We start from the raw sequence: 19,294 nt of genomic DNA on the forward strand, positions 1-19,294 counted from the left end.
GTCCGTCCGCTTCATCTCGGCAACTAGTAAGCTGGCTCCTATCATGACAGTTCTAGTCCGTCCGCTTCATCTCGGCAACTAAGATTGTAACCTAATTCCTTAACGGTTACACTGGTCCGTCCGCTTCATCTCGGCAACTAGAACTGTTACTCTGCCACAGACTCTCTCAACTAGACCTCCTCTACCTGCGTTAGTATCCAGGGCTCATTCTCTGACACGGCCGTTCCTAATTTATTATTGAATACGCCTTGTTGTGGGCCTTCTGTAAAGAGATATCAGGCTGGAGAAATCGCCTAAGAAAAGACACAACCCCGACACTACTTTAAATTTGCTTGTCTAATAACCATATAATATATTGTTATATTCATGAATGAATAAAGACTCGAATAGAGTTCTCTGATCCACTAAATGCAATGATTCTTGAAGCCCTTTTTACGCCCAGAGACAACACAGCGATCAAAATTAGTTCGAAATGCATTCAACTATTTAGGAGGTTGTGATAATCACACATACTAGGCGGATCAGAATATTTTGGAAATAAATATTGCGTTGTTATTTCGCCATATTCCCTTTGAGTCTCTTCTCTATCCTCTGTGCCTTTGCTATATACTAACAATACCGAGTTGAGGAAAAATTTAAATTTAATTAGATAGGTGTTCTGGGTATTCATTACTGGTATTTTCCGGCGCATAAATAGCAGATAAAAGGAGTCGGCTTGCACTGAACAGGTAATACACCAGATGGATGGACCTACATTATGACCAGCCATAAATATAAGTTTTGGACGCCAAAATAAAACTGCCCTTGTTTGCCTTGGTACATTTACAAATTCAATAAAGTACTTGTCAGTACTTATAAATTTACTTCCCTTTGTCAAAAAGATTTTTCAAGGAAACATTCATATCTTATGTATTATATATTGTTAAAAATTGTCTATAGATATATTGGTGCAAAAGAAACCGGTCTAAGTGTGATACCGGGAGCCCACCTTACACAGAGCAAACGGCATTTAACTTTGTCGCTGCCGTTTAAGTTTTACGGTTACTAGCAAATACAACGCTCGTGTGATAATTACTCTTAGTGAAGAAGCTAAGCGCTAAATTGACGCAACGTCAGCTTCCACGAGCGCGTTAAACTATTGTTACACTAGTTTAACAATTGTGCTACCTTTCCCAATTGTATATACGCACCCACGTTACATGTGTGGTCGCTCTGTCAACGTGGAACCGTTTCGCTCTCAGCTCCCAACCCCACACTCATTCTCGGCTTCGACTTCCAAGTACCTTTTCTTCCGAAAACTGGATGAAAGGAATGAAGGAGACTGTCAAAGAATTTGATGTGTTGTTACACCTAGTAGCCCACAGAAAGCTGCCTAACCTCCCAGTGGAAACGAAGTGTTTTGTTTTCTCAACATAACGAAACCGTTCCTTCACACTTCCTTTTTTATTATTTAATAATAAAATCCAAAACACTAGTTACTAAGGGGTGTCTAATAAGTCATTAATATTTATATAAAAAAATTAGAAGGTGAATAACAATTATAAGAAAAAAAAATTATTAATAGGGTGTATTACTAGTTCAATGTCATGAGGTCACAGCATAAACCGCACGTGATTTTGCATTAACTTTAATATCATTCAACGTTCTAAATATCAGAATTATAAAATCTTTCTCTTAGATTGTTTTTAAAAATAAAATAAGGTATATATTGAATCAATGTTTGACTTCTTTCAATCTTTCACTATTTCCTAGTAACATTTCATATATCAAGATACAGTTAACTAACTATATCTTTGTAAACTCGTATGGTTTTCCAAATCATTTTATCCAAATTACATTCCTTCTCTAGGCCATTATTGAAATTCATTCATAAATTACAGAAGGAGTAAAAAATTTAAAAGCTTAAATAAGAGATTCAATCTTAAAGAATTATCAATTACCATGGCAATCTTATAGCTATATAAGATATTTATATATTATTTGACTTTCATCAGATGATAAAAAGAGTATATTGTTCTACCCATGCAACTGTGATAAATCCTTTATTATAACAATAAGATATTTATGATAAATAACAATTATTAAATATTGTCATGAAGTAAACTTTAATTTATTTTTTAATATCAGTATACTCAATTAACAATGATTTTATCCTTCGAAGATTAATCTTTTATTTATACACAAATCATGTGACGAGAAAAAAATGAAAGGAAACATAAATTATAAAAATATATTCTATAGGTGTTTCCTTCATTAGATATTCTTAGTAATAGAAATGTCAATCCTGTTTATTTTATGTCAGACCATACACACACTCAACCATTACCTAGATTTATAATTTTGATATTAGTGTTGTTTATTGGTTACCTTTAGTTCCTTTGGCATAATGGTTTACTCTGCCAGCTTACACTCTGACACCAGAAATGAGTCTACAAGGTTTGGCAAAATATTGGCATAACTGACAAAATCGTTTATTTATTTATTCTTTTTTTTTTTTTTAATCTTATGTTCACTGAGACTGATTCCCCAGGTTTAAATAGAAACAGTTGATCTAATACCAAGCACAGGTTTACTGAAGATGAGCTAGGTGGTTTTAACGGGGCAGATTCTATATAATTAATTCTATATAAAATAGAAGATATACTGAATATTTAAAAATGGAGGAATAGTGTGTAGTTAAAAAGAAAATGGATAATAAATGTGATGTTATTAAATATTAATTTCCAATGTATGTTACTTTGATTTACTGCGATGAAGTATGGTTCATAGAAGTTATATGAAAATATATTTCTTAATATTAATTTAATAAATGAATTTATAAATCATATTAATTTTCAATATTATTTCTAATAGAAAGTAAATTCATAAACAGCCCTGAAGACTGGTCTAAGGTAAATGCATTACTGTCAATCATTAAAGTTTTTTCTTGGGATTTCTTGCATTTCCTTAATAAGCTTTTTTTCAAATCCTTTGCTTAAGGATCTTAGCATGCTTAATTGGATCAAAAAGAAAGAAAAAATACAACAATTATAATTGAGTTATTATAGGAAGATTAAAATAAAATAAAAATAAACCATTCAATACTTTATAAATTCAGGCATCAAGACTTAAAACAAAATTAATTAGATAAATATCAAAACAAAAAATATTAATTGAGGTGTATCACTTCAACAGCCAAGAAAAACTGTCAAAATACAACATTCGGCTAAAGAGAAATAAATCTGAAAGCGTTCACATTATATGTAAATCTGATTTAACTATCTTTTAAGCAATCTGACAGCAATGTTACAAACTGTACTCATTCTACATCAAAACTAGGTATGGAACAGAATAAATACACATCAGAAAACTATTAGTATGCTTTACTAACTCAATGCCTATAACATAGTTTAACTAATTCTTATACGCCCAAATTTAGACCAAAATCATTGGGTCTCAGAAACAAAAAGTAACATAGTAAGTATGTTTTGGAACAAAAATATGCATTATATATAGAAATGCAGATAATGTTTTATATATATATTTAACTTAAAACAGATGATTAATTTTTTAAAAAAATAATGAACTCAAAACTAAACCAAAATAGTAACATATTTCAATATGAAAATTAAACCACAATATCTGTAACTCATTGTAAACTTATTAAATAATAAATTACCAGACAATATTTTGACATATATAACAAAGCAAACCAGGTTGATTGATAAACTAATATTCTAATTAATTATTAAACTAATTTAATTTTCATTTTAGCAGCATTGATTCTGGCACACTCTAGAAATTTGTTAAACTCTTTCTGACAGTCATGTTTCTTAACATCATTACAACCTACGACACATGCTGCATAAGCAGCAGCTTCAGTTTTACAAGTCTCTAAAAGAACAGGAAATTGGGCCATTCTATGTTTGGCTTTCTTAACAGCTTCCATAACTGGTAGGACTCCCTACACTAAATACAAACAACGAAAGAACTGATACACTGATTAGAATTTAAATAAATTGTTCCTTCATAACATCAATCTTTATCATTCACTGGTATGTTTTCATACGATTTCAACAGCTTTTTGTCATCTGATTTTCCATAAATTGAATAAGCGTCAAATATGGGACGGCTAAACATAATTAGTCCAGCAGTAGTGGTGAATAAGAAAACAAAAACTCTGGCATGTCGATTAACGAAAGGCAGATCTTTATAAGCTATCCTGCGGGGTTCAAAGTTTTTTCTTTGCCAAGACATTAAACTGATTTCTAGAAACCAAATAAATAATTAAAATACACACCACAATCAAGAGATTTAAATAATAAAATTATTTATAACTGTAATTTTCATTATACAAATTAATAATGTAAATTCAAAATAGTCAGTCCTAGATTTCATTTAAACATCATATATGAGACGGCTAAACAAATCTTAAAAAACAAAGCAGTTAAATTACAGCTATGAAAAATGAGGTGTTAAACATTTCAGAAAAATAAATCAGTATATATTTTAATAAAATGAAGATGATCTGGGTGCGGTGAAAAGAACTGAAATAATAATTTAACTATTTATTGAGACCTAACGTTTCACCCAACTTTGCAGGGCTAAAAAAGTTAATTCGTCACAAAGTCGATCAATGATGTTATTTTTACCTTAGAACTTTTTCAATTTTTTTAAGAAAAAAAAATGTTTAATGGAATTAAAACTGAACCCTTAATTAATCTTAAAAGGTAACAGTTAAAATATTTTGAATTTTTTTCATTATCAGATTGTATGTTTAATTTACTATCAGGTACATCATTATACATAAATAATAAAGTTTATTAAAAAGAATTTTCACTTCTTACCATGTATCAATAAAAAATATTAATCATTAAAAACCATCCTACAATGGGTATAAATAAGTACACCAATCAATGGAAGGTTCTTTCCATTAGGACAAGGTTAACTAAATGTTAAATTTTACAAAGAAGCTATTGAAGGCATGGAAAACCTAATTTTCAAACTAGGTTTCCTCATTTCTGAGAGATGATGTCTCAATCAAACTGATATTGATATTTATATTATTATTGTCATAAAGTAAATGAAAACGTCTGTGTTAGATAAAAAGTTTAATTAAAATCAACATTTAAGCTGGTAGCGACTGAGATGAATAAACAGCTCGAATTTTTTTCATCTTAATGGCCATTCAGGGTTTGTGTTTCTGTTAGGTTTATTCTACATTTTTACAGCAATTTAAGAACGCCTAAGGATCTATCGTTTGCAATCTTTGTTGCAGACTCCCAATTCTTGGTTGCGAACTCTTTCGGTAATCTTAACTAGTAGATAAGAAAAGTGGAAATAACTTTTACGAATATTTATTTTTTATATGATTGCATAGAATTTCTCCTAGGGAAGAAGAAAGAAGGCCTCGATTATGCATGTTCATTCATGGCCTCAGCATTGCCAATGTTAGAAGGTAGGGATAAAACATAGGCGTGACTAGAGTATTAAGGATTGAAGGAGGTAATAGAAAGGGCGTCTGTCTTCCAACGTTTATACACCTTTATTAAGAGGACATAACAATGATGTTCAATTGTTTTGTATAACCTCATCATGTCTAACCTTATCAAACATATGATATCTTACTTTTACAATACACATCACTGGAGACTTTTCCATTAAGATTTTGTTTATTATTACAGTATTTTTATTCATCCTCACTGCCTAGGCTGTCCTATGAACTTCAGATAGTTGTGAACTTAGCAGAAAGATAAGCTGAATATGTATAGTTCTTCTAAAATACAGTATTATTTTCCAAATCCTCATTTCTCTATGACAAACGTCTGGGGTATCATCGTAAATTCTTCATAGTTTTTGAGTGAGGTAATACACTAGCAAGAAAGAACATCATTTGATTATCAATTTTGTCATTGTTGTTTATGCATTTGCCCGTCTTGTATTATTTTCCAAAATATGCATCCTCCCCATCAACACGAAAGAAAACAAATACATAAAATAAAATACTTGCTTAAAAGTTCTTCTCAAATCATTCCATGTATTTCAAGCACTAAGCGTTGCGCAATGGTCACTTGTACTAAGAAATAATTAAATATAAACAGTATAGCTAAATATCCTTGTTAAAAATTTGAAGTTCAATAATAATCCTAAATGAACTTCAAATTTTAAATAAGGTTACTTAAATATATTCCATATATTTGACCCGAACGTTGTACAGAGTCAATCTACAAATATGTAAAATCAGCGACTTTTAAAGTTGTGTTACTTAAATCCTTGTAGAATGGTATCTGTACTATGTAGGGTATTTGAGTTTTGTTGAGTGGGGGATAGCAAGCTCTGAAATTATTCGCTTTAGATTCATGCGGAAGAACAGAGGCCGAGTGGCATTCTCCTTCGGATACTCTCATAGGTATTAAGGATAGAGGAAATGAAGTTTAGTGAATATACAACACAGTTTTTATTGCCAAAATAGTGTATACTTATTTAGTTTATAGTATACTACCAAATTATTGGTACAATAATAAGTGCAAAAACTTTATTGCAGTTTTTTTTTTTTTTCATTCAAACAATACATTCATGAATATGACGATGTATTACGTTAGAAAATTTAATGTACTTAGAAAAAATGTACACGAATTTCTCTATCTTCTACAAAAAGACTGCCTCCTTAATTGTGGTTTAAGTCATCACGGTTATATCTAGGTAAGTGGTTCTGTGTAATAACATAGGAATGGCACTCAATTCGTATTATTAAGGTGGATCCACATGTTGGCCGCTCGCCACGGATCGGAGGCTCGTTCAAATGCTCGGCAAACAAAGCGCGGGCCATCCACATGTCAGTGTTATTCAGAGAGGCAAACATGGCGGACGTAATAGTGGTTTCAGCCATTGCACTTGGATTGTATTATTTTTATTACAAAAAAAGAAAATGAAAGGAAATTAAATATAAATAAATAAGATTAAATATAAAACTTATTATAAAAAGTACCAACAAACACCTTTAACCTCCTAACAGCTCTCAGTCGTAACTAGACAAAGAACAATGGTGTAGATGCTACACGAGCGCTCTCACGAACCCCTTTGATCTGTGTCCAAAAACCGACTCTCGACGGCTCGGCAACGAGCCTAGGCCAACCAAGCCAAGCCACCCATCCACATGCTCGCGTATGTCAGAGTTCGCCATGGCTCGGCCAACATGTAGAGGCCCCTTAGTTTTAGTTTTTAGTATGTAGGATAAAACTCAGGAAACGAAGTGTGTCCCAGCACCTACTAATTCCTAGGAACAAGGGTTCAGTTAACATCTGAGTGCCTTCCTTGGTCTATTAGTATGTCTTATCTTGGCCTATAAATATTTTTGAAGTAGTTACTTAAACATCCTTCACCCTACAAGTTCTGAGGACTGATTCCCCTTAGGCTTGTACCCATTATACTCTAACTGGTTATCACAGCTCTAACATACAGGAAGCCCAGTAATAGTTTAAAAAATGAACTATTTTTAAGAGATATTAGATTATAAACTGATCACCAAGAGAATGCTAATAGGTATCATTTATACAATTATTACTAGTGCTTGAGTATGTTGAAACTTTGATAACTAATTAGAGAATAGCTTAAAAAAACAACAAAAATTCATTGGAAGTTTCTAATTGGGATTAGTGTTTAAAGCAAGCTACACTTATCCTCTACCTCTCATTACTATTCGAAATATTCATGACTCAAATTACTGACTTTCATACTTCACAGGTTTCTTCTTAAATATCTGTCAGATAAATTTTCTTTCATATTTTTCATCAATAAATAAAATTTATGTTTGGTTGATGATATTTATTCATAACTATTCTAAGGAAGGTAAGATGGACACAATTAATTCACCACCTAACTTAGAATACATAGAAATTATCAAATATATTTTTATTTTGTTAAAGGTGAATTGGAAGGGTATAACAGACTAACACCCTGCAAAGCGAATTTTCCATCCTTCCAGGACTTACTACTAGCACCCCTAAGACTCATCTTGTCCATTCACCTCCTCAACAGCTACCTAATGTTTAAACATGTATTGTTGAGGCCTTCAGGTATTGGGTACCTCACAGTTTAAATTGGAGTCAGGTAACACAATCACCTCAACAGTATGTTAAGATCTTGATCATGCACAGTTTGTCAGGTTGGATGATATAAATAGGTAATACTTGTTTCCAGGTTCACATTGATATTGTAACAACCCATGATTAAATCTTTGTAAGCCTAAGTACCATTTTTGAAATATTTGGGACAGATAGTGATTGAGAATTAAAATTATTAGATAGGGACTTGAAGATGTTTTCACCAAGAATAAATTTATATCTATTACTTATCAAAGGATTATTAGTACTTAGATTGCTTATAATAATTAGATTTGTGATATAACAAGGAGAACAATACTTTGTTTGGGTTGATGAAAGGAATAAATGAACATAAAACCATCAATCACCTTATATATTGTGTTATTTACTCTGTGAAAATAGTACAAAAGGTAATTTAAAAGAAATTAAAAACCAAAAAGAATTTTAGAATCACAAAATATTACAGCAACTATGGTCACTATAACATTATATTTAATACAATCATATAAAATATTAACTTTCTTTCTAAAATAACAAACCTCAATCTAAGTTCTACTCTAAGTAATATATTTTAAAAATATTTCTTTTGGAATGCAGCAAAACGTCTGAATATAATTTAAAAATATATACATATATTCATACACAAAAGTGTGAGTGGTAAAATAAACAGCTAATACAATCACAGACAATTAAAAAGCTATCAATAGACAAATAAAATACATAAAAAGAGAAATTCAATTAATTAGGATATATTATTGATGTGTAGAATTCAAAAAACAGCCAAATTCATTTTTTAATGTTTAATGTACTAGATTACCATGAAGAGAAAGAATTTCTTCCAAAATTAGTTGAATTTGATATGATTTATGGAGCATTAGAGCAAATCCTCTCAACTTATGATAGTCTAGAACAAAAACTGTTGAAGAAAAAAAATTGGAAAATGGATTAGGCTTGTTTTGTACAACTACACCTATATTATTTTTATATCACAAAAGCTAATAATAATAAGAAAGTTGCTAAAACTATATTACAAAATAATAAAAATTAAATTAAAGCATAATCACAGAAATAATAATGAAAAGAATCACAAAAATTATACTTAAAAAATAACAATAATAACAAAGTATCTAATATGCTACAATACCATTAATTCATAACAAACTGGAGTTTCAAGATAAAATCAAGATTAATAAGTGAACAAAAGACAATTCTTTTACTAATATAAATAAGATTTTTTCTTTCCTCAGTAGTACTTAAACCCCTTGTAATAAGTAATTCCTTGAGCTAAAGGATTTTATACACATTTTGTTATAAAAGCAAAACAATTAAATAGTAATTATGTTACACTAAGAAATTATTAATTACACTGTTCAACCCGCCAGATATTATGATAAATAATCAAATATACCAATAGGTACTAATCACAAAATGAAATAAAGCATTTTGTAGTAAAATTTTAGAGAAGGCCATTAAAAATTAAAATGCCAAAACATTCGCGTTATTACTGCTAATTACTGGGTCTAAACTGTTGAATCTAAAACAAACCAGCTAAGTAGCACGAAAAATTTAAACATGGTCAAGACAAAACGTGTTAATGACATACAAAATTAACTACTAAAAATACATTCTATCCCAGTAATGGACTTAGGTATTAAAAAAAAGTTCATACTATTTTAGTTACAATTATTGCTGTTAAGAGTGCTTAAATACTGTTCAAATCTACTCTTTTGTCAAAGAAAAAAATATAGTTTAAATGTAACAAAAGGTTATACAATACACAACAGTGCCCTGAATATACTAGTGCACAGTATCTTTATCTCGTAAGACCAATAGGTGTACTTAATACATTTTTTTTTTAAATCATATTTTCAAATATTTATTTAGAACTCATTCATAACCTTTAAGATTTTTTTTACTACATTAATTTTAGTATAATTGTTTGTACATTTGTCCATTATCAAATAAAGACTCATTGGAGGATACCATATGTGGTAATTCAAATGGAAACGACTTTCACTGTAGTATAAGACCATGTCTAAACATTAAGAACATGACCTATAGTCGGCGCGATTTGGGATAGCAAAGGATGGTGAGGGTGACATAGCTGGCCTGGACCAATAGATCAAGAACAGGGTTGCTATTTCTAACGTCAGCTGACTTGAGTCCAGGGCATGCTACAAACCAGTTTTCTGTAATCTCAGTGTTTTATTGTGATTATTTAAAAAATAAATAAAGAGAAGATAATATTAGTACCCAGCAGCAGCAGTAGTTCTGATTCTGAAGGACTAAAAACTGATTAAGATGAAGAAATTGAATAAGTCTATATTGGAGGTGTTTTCCCATAACCAGTGGAAGAAGGACTATTTGTAGTAAAAGGAGCACATTTTGTAGTATCTGTTTTGAAATATCTGTATCTCATCAGTGATAAAAATCAAAAAAGATATAATAATAATAATGTAAAATAAATTTAGGTTTTTCAATAAGCATCTCTACTCCTCTCCTCTCCCAAGCTCCTTAATGGCTTTCAGTGTGGAAACCTAGCCTCCATCCAACATTACCATTTAATCCTTAGCTTGGGATTTGGGTTATTGGTAAAATAAAATTTTGTGTTAGAGCTATATCTAGAATATTGAGGAATAGAATATTAGGTCCTGAGGAATATCTACTTCAGACCGGGGTTTATTGTATATATTGTTTATTATATATATTTGGTTATATATCCCCCTCATCCCCAGATATTATAGTAAGAGTTGCAACAGGACGAGCATCTCAATATAAAGATAAGTATTTCACTATGACCTTCAAGTACCCATGGCAGAAAAAGGTGGTACTCAATTTGAATTATATTTCTCCTTCACATAATGCATTTACTAATTCATGTCAATTTCTGTTTTAGAGAGATCCAAAAAAAAAAACCAAAAAAAAAAAAACCTGTCATTTCCTTCTGGCTTAGTTTTCATGAACATTTTTTTATTTATTTAAAAATATTACTGTAGTATATATTATACTAAAAAGAAAGTATTTATGTTGTGGGAATGTGTGTATTATGTATGATTGAATCTGTATTTATTGTTGTGAAAGAGTTATTTATTTATATATTCTTATTATTTCTAGGACTTTAAATTTAGTATTATTCATCAAATTTCTTACTATTTTATAGTCCGTTATTAATTAAGCATACATATTCAATTACTTAGTTATTAAAGAAATATGCTTCAAATATTCTCTAGGACTTGCCGATTTATGTGATAAAAAAAGAGACCCCTGATGTTTATATAAAACCAATATGACTTTATATAAAAACAAAACAAGAACTGGGAAACCAGATTATGTAAATCCAATAACTTGTATTTTGGTCCTCAGGAAGTCTGCAGATATTTCCAAATCAGCAGTGCAGTTGACATTGCTCCATTTTTTTTTCAGAGACACTAATTTTAATTCCTCTCTGATGGCTTCATTCCTTATGCACTCTCTCCTTGTTTTTCCTATTATTCTTCACATGAATCTCATTTCTGAGGCTGTCATTCTATTAGTAATCTTCTTTGGACAGTCCAATGTTTAGTACCATATTAACGAATAACTTAAGCCTTAAAAATTCTTACACCTTAATATCAGCCACCAGGTCTGAGAACCCACTAGTACAGAGGGACAACAGTTATTATATTCTATAATAATTGTGGAAAGTTTTAATTTTATAAAAATGAAAATTGCAATAGACTTATCTTGTTATAAGCGCTTTCCAATATATTCACATTTTGCATTAAATTTTACTGAACAGGAGGTAATATGGATGAATGCAAAAATAAAATGAATTTGTTATAATTTTTAAATATGCCTTTTTAATAAATATATTTTTTTTAAACCAAAAGAATTGTCTCTCCTAACAAGCATAACATTTGTCTTTAAAAGGAATTAGCTTTGGTGCATAACAGTAATGAAATGTTTGGTGCGAACATGAGGTGTGGGGTAGCTGATCGGCTTGTGAATTTGACAACACTGGTCACTCCTTCCTTCTGAAATCTGTCATGCCTAATCATACAGATTACAGTGTCATATAGCACAAACCTATCAGAGCAATTTCATTTGTGAGTTAGAATTATTGAGTATTACATATTCACAAATTTATTTCTTATTAATTTGCTGTTTGTAACAAATTTCTAGGTTTGTTTAAATCATTCAAAAACTTTTGTAGTATATGTAGTAAAATTATATTCAAGTCCCAAAGATGAAACCTTACCTCATTAGTGAAAGAGTAATGAATATGTTGGGTGATAAATGGGGGACCAAACATTTGGGTCCCCATATCTAGCATTCATGTGTTAAAAATAGCATATAGCACATACTGTATGCTATCCCTATTTAAGAATACTAAGGCATGAAAGAGCCATTTGAAAAATTTTAATTTATAATGGAAAAGTTTCAATATGCAGTGTATGATTGGAATTTTTGTGGTGATTGCCAGTTAAGTGGATTTATTCTGGGTACTTACTCCTCTGATTACACAAAATGCTGTTATTTTTTGAGTTAATGAGATAGTAGAAGAGGAAAAAACATAACTTAACAAAAGAATGGCCCAAACACGAATCATTTATTCCTGAACAGATAAATGTGTAACATGGCCCATTGTATAATCCCAAAAATGTATATATAACTTCATTGCATATCATGGTAGGATCAGTAAAGAATTTGTCAAAGTTATTGAAAATACTTCTATTTTCATGTACTTAAAACAGTTTACTAAAATTAGCAAAGCAAGAATTAATTTGGGAATATTTGTAGGACCACAAATATAAGCACTAATATATAATAAAAGAAAAATGATGAAAGAAGTAAGGTAACCATTTGGGGGTCTATTAGCAAAATAATATCTTACTTTTCATGTTAGTAGTCATAATTTTTAAACATTCTTTAGTTAAGAATGTAGACTACTAAAATAAAAATGTTTAAAATAATAAATGTCTGTCTCTTGGTAATATTATATGATGTGGAAACCAATATCACATTTGATTTCAGTAGAAAAAATACTCTTAGGATTAAATATTTTTCTTTCTTACACAAAGGAAAGTTTCTTTTTTATTCCTCAGTGTTGTCAAGCTATCTATGTAAATGAATTTATAATTCATAATTATAAACTACATAACATATACTATTATTACGTGAGGATGTATAACTATCATAGATTTATAATAAAATAAACCAACAACTTAAAAAGAAACAACTTATAAAAAATAATTTAAATTTATATAAAAAAATAACCAGTAAAATTACTGAATAAAAAACATTATTTTCTTACTTTTATGCATTTTTTTTAAACTAATGCAAAATCATTTTCAACTGTGATATCAGTAGATAGTGGAAACGTTTTCTTTTTGTGCTTCATAAGATCTTTTGTTTTGGAACATATTCCCCAGAGTTCTCCATTAAATGATGCTATAAAAAATAAAAAATTAACACATCTCATAAAAACCATTTAATCATAATATAATATTATGTATTTTTTTAAACCAATACACAACATTACAATTATTAATCCATCCAACTATAGTTGTTCTTGTTCTTGGCCTGAAGAACTGTTTTTCCCAGTCCTAATCGGCAGTAGGTCTTCCGTATGTAAGATTTAGTCTTCTCTTAGATCTAATTGCTTCTGGCTTACTGCAATAAAGCCTTTTTGTTTGCCTTTTAATTCATGCCATTTTCAGGAGATACTTGAAATATTCAATTTATTGAAGTCTACTGAGAAACAGAAAAATCATTGTACATTCAGTAGACTTGCTAGTTTGTTCTTTTTTGGGAAACTCAGTCTGCCTAAATATTCTCAGAATTTTCCACTCAACTTGTTGGTTCGATCCACAGATGCCTTCCGAAGTGTCCATTTATCACTCTAATAAGCAGCAAATGGTCTAATTAGAGCCTAGTATAGTATAAAATCGTTTGTAATAATAATAATAATATTAATAATCTACTCTTCAGAAGGCTCTATAGAAAATAACAAGCTCTATTGGTAGACAAAATTTTAACTCCTATCTTCTCATCCTCTTTTAGAGTACTATTTAGCCATGATCAGATAAAGCGGTAAAGTTAACAGATCATAAAATTCTTCCTTCACTGCTCGAGTTCATCACCCTACAATGACATCTTCACAGTATGCCCAATATTGAATAATTCTATGCATTATGATGAAGTTTCTAAGTTTTGTATGTCAATTTTTAAGCTGAAAGCTCAATCATAACTTAATCTACATAATACAGTATGATACAGATAATTTAATTTGTAACAACGAAGTATAAGAATTATTCAAAAATAAATTAATAAAAAACAAAATATCATATTATTAGATATATATTTTTTACCTGTGACATAGTCAAGGCTGATGACAGGAAAATATATCCATGCATCGCCGATGTAGTTGCTTTGTGTTATCCCAACTCTTTTATATATCCCATCCTGATTCAGTACAAAAACAGCTTCAGAGCTAATAATCGAAATAAAAACATATTAAACTATATTATATGTAAGGTTATTAGATTAAATAAATAAAAAACAATACTTAAAACTATTCTTTAGATCATAAATTCATTCAAAATTAATAAAAATATATTTAAATAGTCAGTGAAAACAATGAAGAATTCTAATAATTTTGTAAAAGGTAGATAGAATTACTTTGGACAACATAATTCCGTAAATTTATATTTTGGGCAATGGTGTATACCCCTACATAGTAAAAATTGAAAGAAAAAAAAAGTTAGAAATGTATAGAAGAAAAACTGTTTTTTTTTTTTTTTAAACTCTAATTTTGAAGATAAGTCTGTCACTGTTACTCCAGCTGACACTTAATTTTAAATGTAATTAATGCAAAGAAGGAAAATAAAATTAGCAACCTCTTTTAAAAGTAGTTTACCAATAGAGCTTCCCTGATTGAGTGGTTTTTGTCTATCTTCCTAAAGAATTCAGCCATGAAGAGCAGAACGGATCATAAAGTAATAAATAACAATCGAGAAATCATCTTGGGAAAGACCGAACATTATCATATGATCATGGCCAGTCATGACCAAATGGCTAGTCCAATTTTTTTAAAAATGATTTTCCAGTGTTCAGCATGTTCATTAACAAAGAAAAGTATACTAAATCTTATTAAAAAAAAAATTGCTCATCCTTGGAGGGTTAATATTGCATTGAGACTGTGAAACATAAATGATGTACATATTTTCATTTAAGTAAATTTACAAAACATTCAGTTATTTGCACCAAAGAAAAATTGACTTACACCACCTTTATTCTAACTGCCTCACGTCAAAGGCATATAAATATTAATCACACAAAATTATCGATAAAAAATCTTGAATGTTGAATAAATTAAATCTAATAAATTATGTAAACTAACTTCACAAACAATAAAATAAACCACAAAGCTAATGTCACAATATTATTTTTTTTTCAATTAAAACAAAATAAAAATAAAGAAATTTTCAAATTAATTATAAGATACCTTATTGTTAGATGTGAAGCTTTGATATCTGGAACATGAACCCATCCAGTTCCAACGGGATGATAAGGAAAAATCCCCTCTCGGACATATATGTTTCCTGCATTATCTAAAGCCCACACCATATAAGTTTCGGGACCAACATATACCTATAACAACAAAGAAATATGTGAAATTTATGATAAAAAATTTTCTTTATTAATGATAATTATGAGCAATGACATTAATAGGTATTTTTCACCTTAGGAGGTAATTGTCAGGGAGCAGAGAGTTTGGGTAAAATAGCTTTATGTTATACCTAGAGAGCTCAAGATATAACATAAAGACAAATTGATGATTTGAAGCTGAATGCCAAAAAAACGAAGACCATTCTTATCGGTTCCAAGCGCCTCCTTCATACCCTCCCATACTGTCCTCTACTTTTTCTTAACAACCAACCGATTCACTTCTATCCTACAATAAAAAACCTTGGTGTCACCTTTGATCAACACCTCTCCTGGAATAACCATATTTCCCAAATCACACGCAAATCCGTAACTGTACTCAAACAATTCCTAAAATTCCGTAATTCCATTCCTCAGAATACTCGTCAGCTCCTAGTATCCTCTCTCGTCTTCCCCCACTTCGACTACGGATCCTTGGTGTATGGAGGGCTATCTGCAGGACTAGAGTTGAGACTGAAGAGACTCATGAATTGTTTTGTAAGATTTATCTTTGGGTTCCCTTGGCACTCTCAAGTCTCCTGCTGGTATTCCGAGTTGAAGTGGCTCTATCCAACCTCCCGAAGGCAATACCTCCTTAGTGTTTTTCTATTCCAAGTTCTCAACATCAAAAAACCTACCTATATCATAGATCTCCTCACTCTTCGTTCATCCATCCACTCATTAAACACCAGATCTCATCCGAATGATTTATATATGCCCTCCTATAGAACCTCCTTCTTTAGCAAATCCTTCGTCATACGTGCAACCTCCCTCTGGAATTCTCTTCCCATCTCCATTCGCCCGTCCTCATCCATTCTCTCCTTTAAACAACACCTATTCCTTCATTTATTGAATAACCAAACCTCCACATCTTTGTAATCAAATAAATAGGCAGATATTGATTAACATTATAAACAGTAGTAAACCCAATACACCAATGTAATTTCATTCTACTATCTGAAAATTTGTAAACGCACGCCAGATAAAAATCTCACTATATAAACCTTGTAATTATTCTTAGGGGACATATGTCCCAGAATAAAGTTATTTTTTCATTTCATTTCAAAGACTCTAGCGCTAGTGCGGTGTCACATTAGTCCTTCAACTAGTTTTTTTAGTTAATCCTGAGACACTTATTCTATAACTAACAAGTTATCATTTTTCCTTAGACATTGATTTTTTAAAAACTGGAGTACATACATACTTACTTAGTACATACATACCATGACATACTTATTCTTAGGGGCTCGGATAGCTTTATTTTTGAGATGCAGAATGAATATAATTTTTGGGCCTTAGGCGGATTTATTTTTCGGGCCCAAGTTGCATTTATACTTGGGGTCCAGGGTGGATTCATTTTTAGGGCTCAGGATGAGTTATTTGAACTTTAGAACACAGAGTTATTTTTGAGTCCTACGAAGAATATAATTTTGGAGAACTAAGTGAATTTGTTTAAGGGGCTTATGTTTTAAGCCCCTTAAACAAATTCACCATTCATCATTCATCATGCAGATTATGTTTTAAGCCCTAGTGCTAATACAATTTTAAGTTGTCGAGAAAATATCTAAGAACAATGTTTTCCTGCCAATTGTCATGACACTTGGTAAGGAAGACATATTGCAACAGTATCCACAACAAGATAGGCATTTACAGTTAACATAACTGTGTTAGTCCACTAACATTACTAGTACTATTATCTTTCAAACTAGACCCAGTGCGATATTACTGTCATGACTGTAAGTTTGAAAAAGTTACACCATGTTAGTGTCTGCGAATTTCGCTGCAATACCAAAACAGTATGATAGTTCATGGTCAAGGCATATATATGAGATGGTTAATGTGACAGTGTAATCATGACTGTAACATTCATAAAGGTGCAGTATTAATGATGTCACTGATGTCGGCTAAAACAGGTATTTTCAAGGTGCTGATATTTTTGATCAGAATCAGTACCACTACTATGCTGTTATGTTCCTACGCTGGAGAAAATAATTTTGTGGCAATTAAAAATTAAATTAACATCAATAATGAGCAAGTATTTAAGCAATAAGTTCAATATGTAATTAACTAATAAACTAACAAGTTAAAGGAGTTCTATTCAGTACAGTAAACATCAAAATATAAAATATAAAATTTATCTCTTCTTGTCCTTTGCCATTTGGGTCAAAGGACAAATGATAAAGTAAAAGGAAAGTATAAGATAATATTTTATGACATAGATCATAACCACACAATTTTAGTGCTGAACTCAATTATATATATATAATATTTAGTCGAACTTAAATATGGTTCATTAATTGATACCAAAAGTTTTAAAATATGATTATTATTTATAAAATATAGCACCTTAGTGAATGTATTATTCTCAATTGGTTTTCCATCAACCCCCACCCAAACAGGAATAAATGTATCTTCTGCTATATGATGGGGAGAACCAACAACCATTACAACTTTGCCTCTGATGTCACATGCCCAAACAGCATCAGGACCACATGACAGTGATACAAGTTCAACTTGAGAATCTGAAAAATAATAAATTTAAGTGTTAAACTAGAACTTAACACTCTCGATAAAGCTATAATTGATATGTTGACATACGCAATTGTTCCATGTTTAATTTCCGCCATTTCTTCCCAACAGGATTGTAATATGAATATGTATTCGAAATTCCTTGTCTTAAATAAACACTACCATCATCTGCAAGAAGCCACAATGCCTCAGGAGAACTAGCTATACAAACAATGTTACAGGGGGTATCAACCTCCTAAAACAAAATGGATATTGACACATGGTAACATATTAAAGGAATAATACTGGAAGATGTTGATTGATTGTGTGGAAAGATGAAAGGAATATGGTCCGGGTGCAGTCAAAAAAACTCAAATAGTAGAATTATACTATTTTAATGAGCCAATGTTTCGCCCCACGTTGCAGGGCTTCGTCAGGGCTAAAAAAGATACTAAAAAAAATTAAAATAATACTATAATTAAAATACTAAAAAAGATTTTAGCCCTGACGAAGCCCTGCAACGTGGAACGAAACGTTGGCTCATTAAAATAGTATAATTCTACTATTTGAGTTTTTTTGACCGCACCCGGACCATATTCCTTTCATAAAGGAATAATAATTTATACAATTGAAAATAATAATTAGATTCATTGTATGAAATTAAACAAAAAAATAATTGCCTAGTTTGAAACTCAAATAGAACAGTAAAACACTAAAAATTATATGAGAAGATGGTTGGGAGTGCGGGGTGATTAAAAAAATAAATAAGTTGAGAGAACTTATTTGTGTTTTTTACTCACCGCACCTTCAACCATCTCCTCATATATATTATCTATGGTCAACTATTTTCTCATCAATACAAATAATATTGATAAAAGTACAGCTACAAGCATGAAAAGCTGGGGTTCATAAAATTAAGTAATAATAACAAAAAAATCAATTTAATGGTTTAGACGAATAAAATGAAGAACCAAAAGAATGTAACGGCTCCTCTATTAAATATTAAAATAACAAACCAA

The 19,294-nt window shown here is 30.6% G+C and overlaps 1 protein-coding gene and 1 long non-coding RNA gene across 3 annotated transcripts in view; one reads left to right on the top strand and one right to left on the bottom strand.

The window, feature by feature from the left end:
- The first annotated feature begins 5,619 nt into the window (after positions 1–5,619).
- On the top strand, positions 5,620–8,619 carry LOC136795380 (uncharacterized). Its single transcript, XR_010842969.1, has 3 exons — positions 5,620–5,844; positions 7,905–8,088; positions 8,179–8,619. It is a non-coding gene; the product is annotated as an uncharacterized lncRNA (long non-coding RNA).
- Positions 8,619–19,294, bottom strand: part of LOC106688178 (tectonin beta-propeller repeat-containing protein 2) — a 34,958-nt gene continuing 24,282 nt past the window's right edge. The window contains exons 18-23 of one of the 2 annotated variants that reach the window (XM_014432526.3): positions 18,366–18,531; positions 18,114–18,289; positions 15,568–15,713; positions 14,432–14,553; positions 13,375–13,511; positions 8,619–10,255 (exon numbers count right to left, since the gene is read on the bottom strand). In XM_014432526.3, coding sequence (XP_014288012.1) covers positions 13,390–13,511; positions 14,432–14,553; positions 15,568–15,713; positions 18,114–18,289; positions 18,366–18,531 — 732 coding nt within the window. In that variant the 3' untranslated portion in view covers positions 8,619–10,255; positions 13,375–13,389. Of the gene's footprint in view, positions 10,256–13,374; positions 13,512–14,431; positions 14,554–15,567; positions 15,714–16,986; positions 17,181–18,113; positions 18,290–18,365; positions 18,532–19,294 lie in introns of those variants that run through there. The other variant, XM_067045727.1, reaches the window with a different exon arrangement.

Source organism: Halyomorpha halys, unplaced genomic scaffold (assembly GCF_000696795.3).
Source record: "Halyomorpha halys isolate HHAL.00 unplaced genomic scaffold, Hhal_1.1 Scaffold1069.1, whole genome shotgun sequence".
NCBI classification, from domain to species: domain Eukaryota; kingdom Metazoa; phylum Arthropoda; class Insecta; order Hemiptera; family Pentatomidae; genus Halyomorpha; species Halyomorpha halys.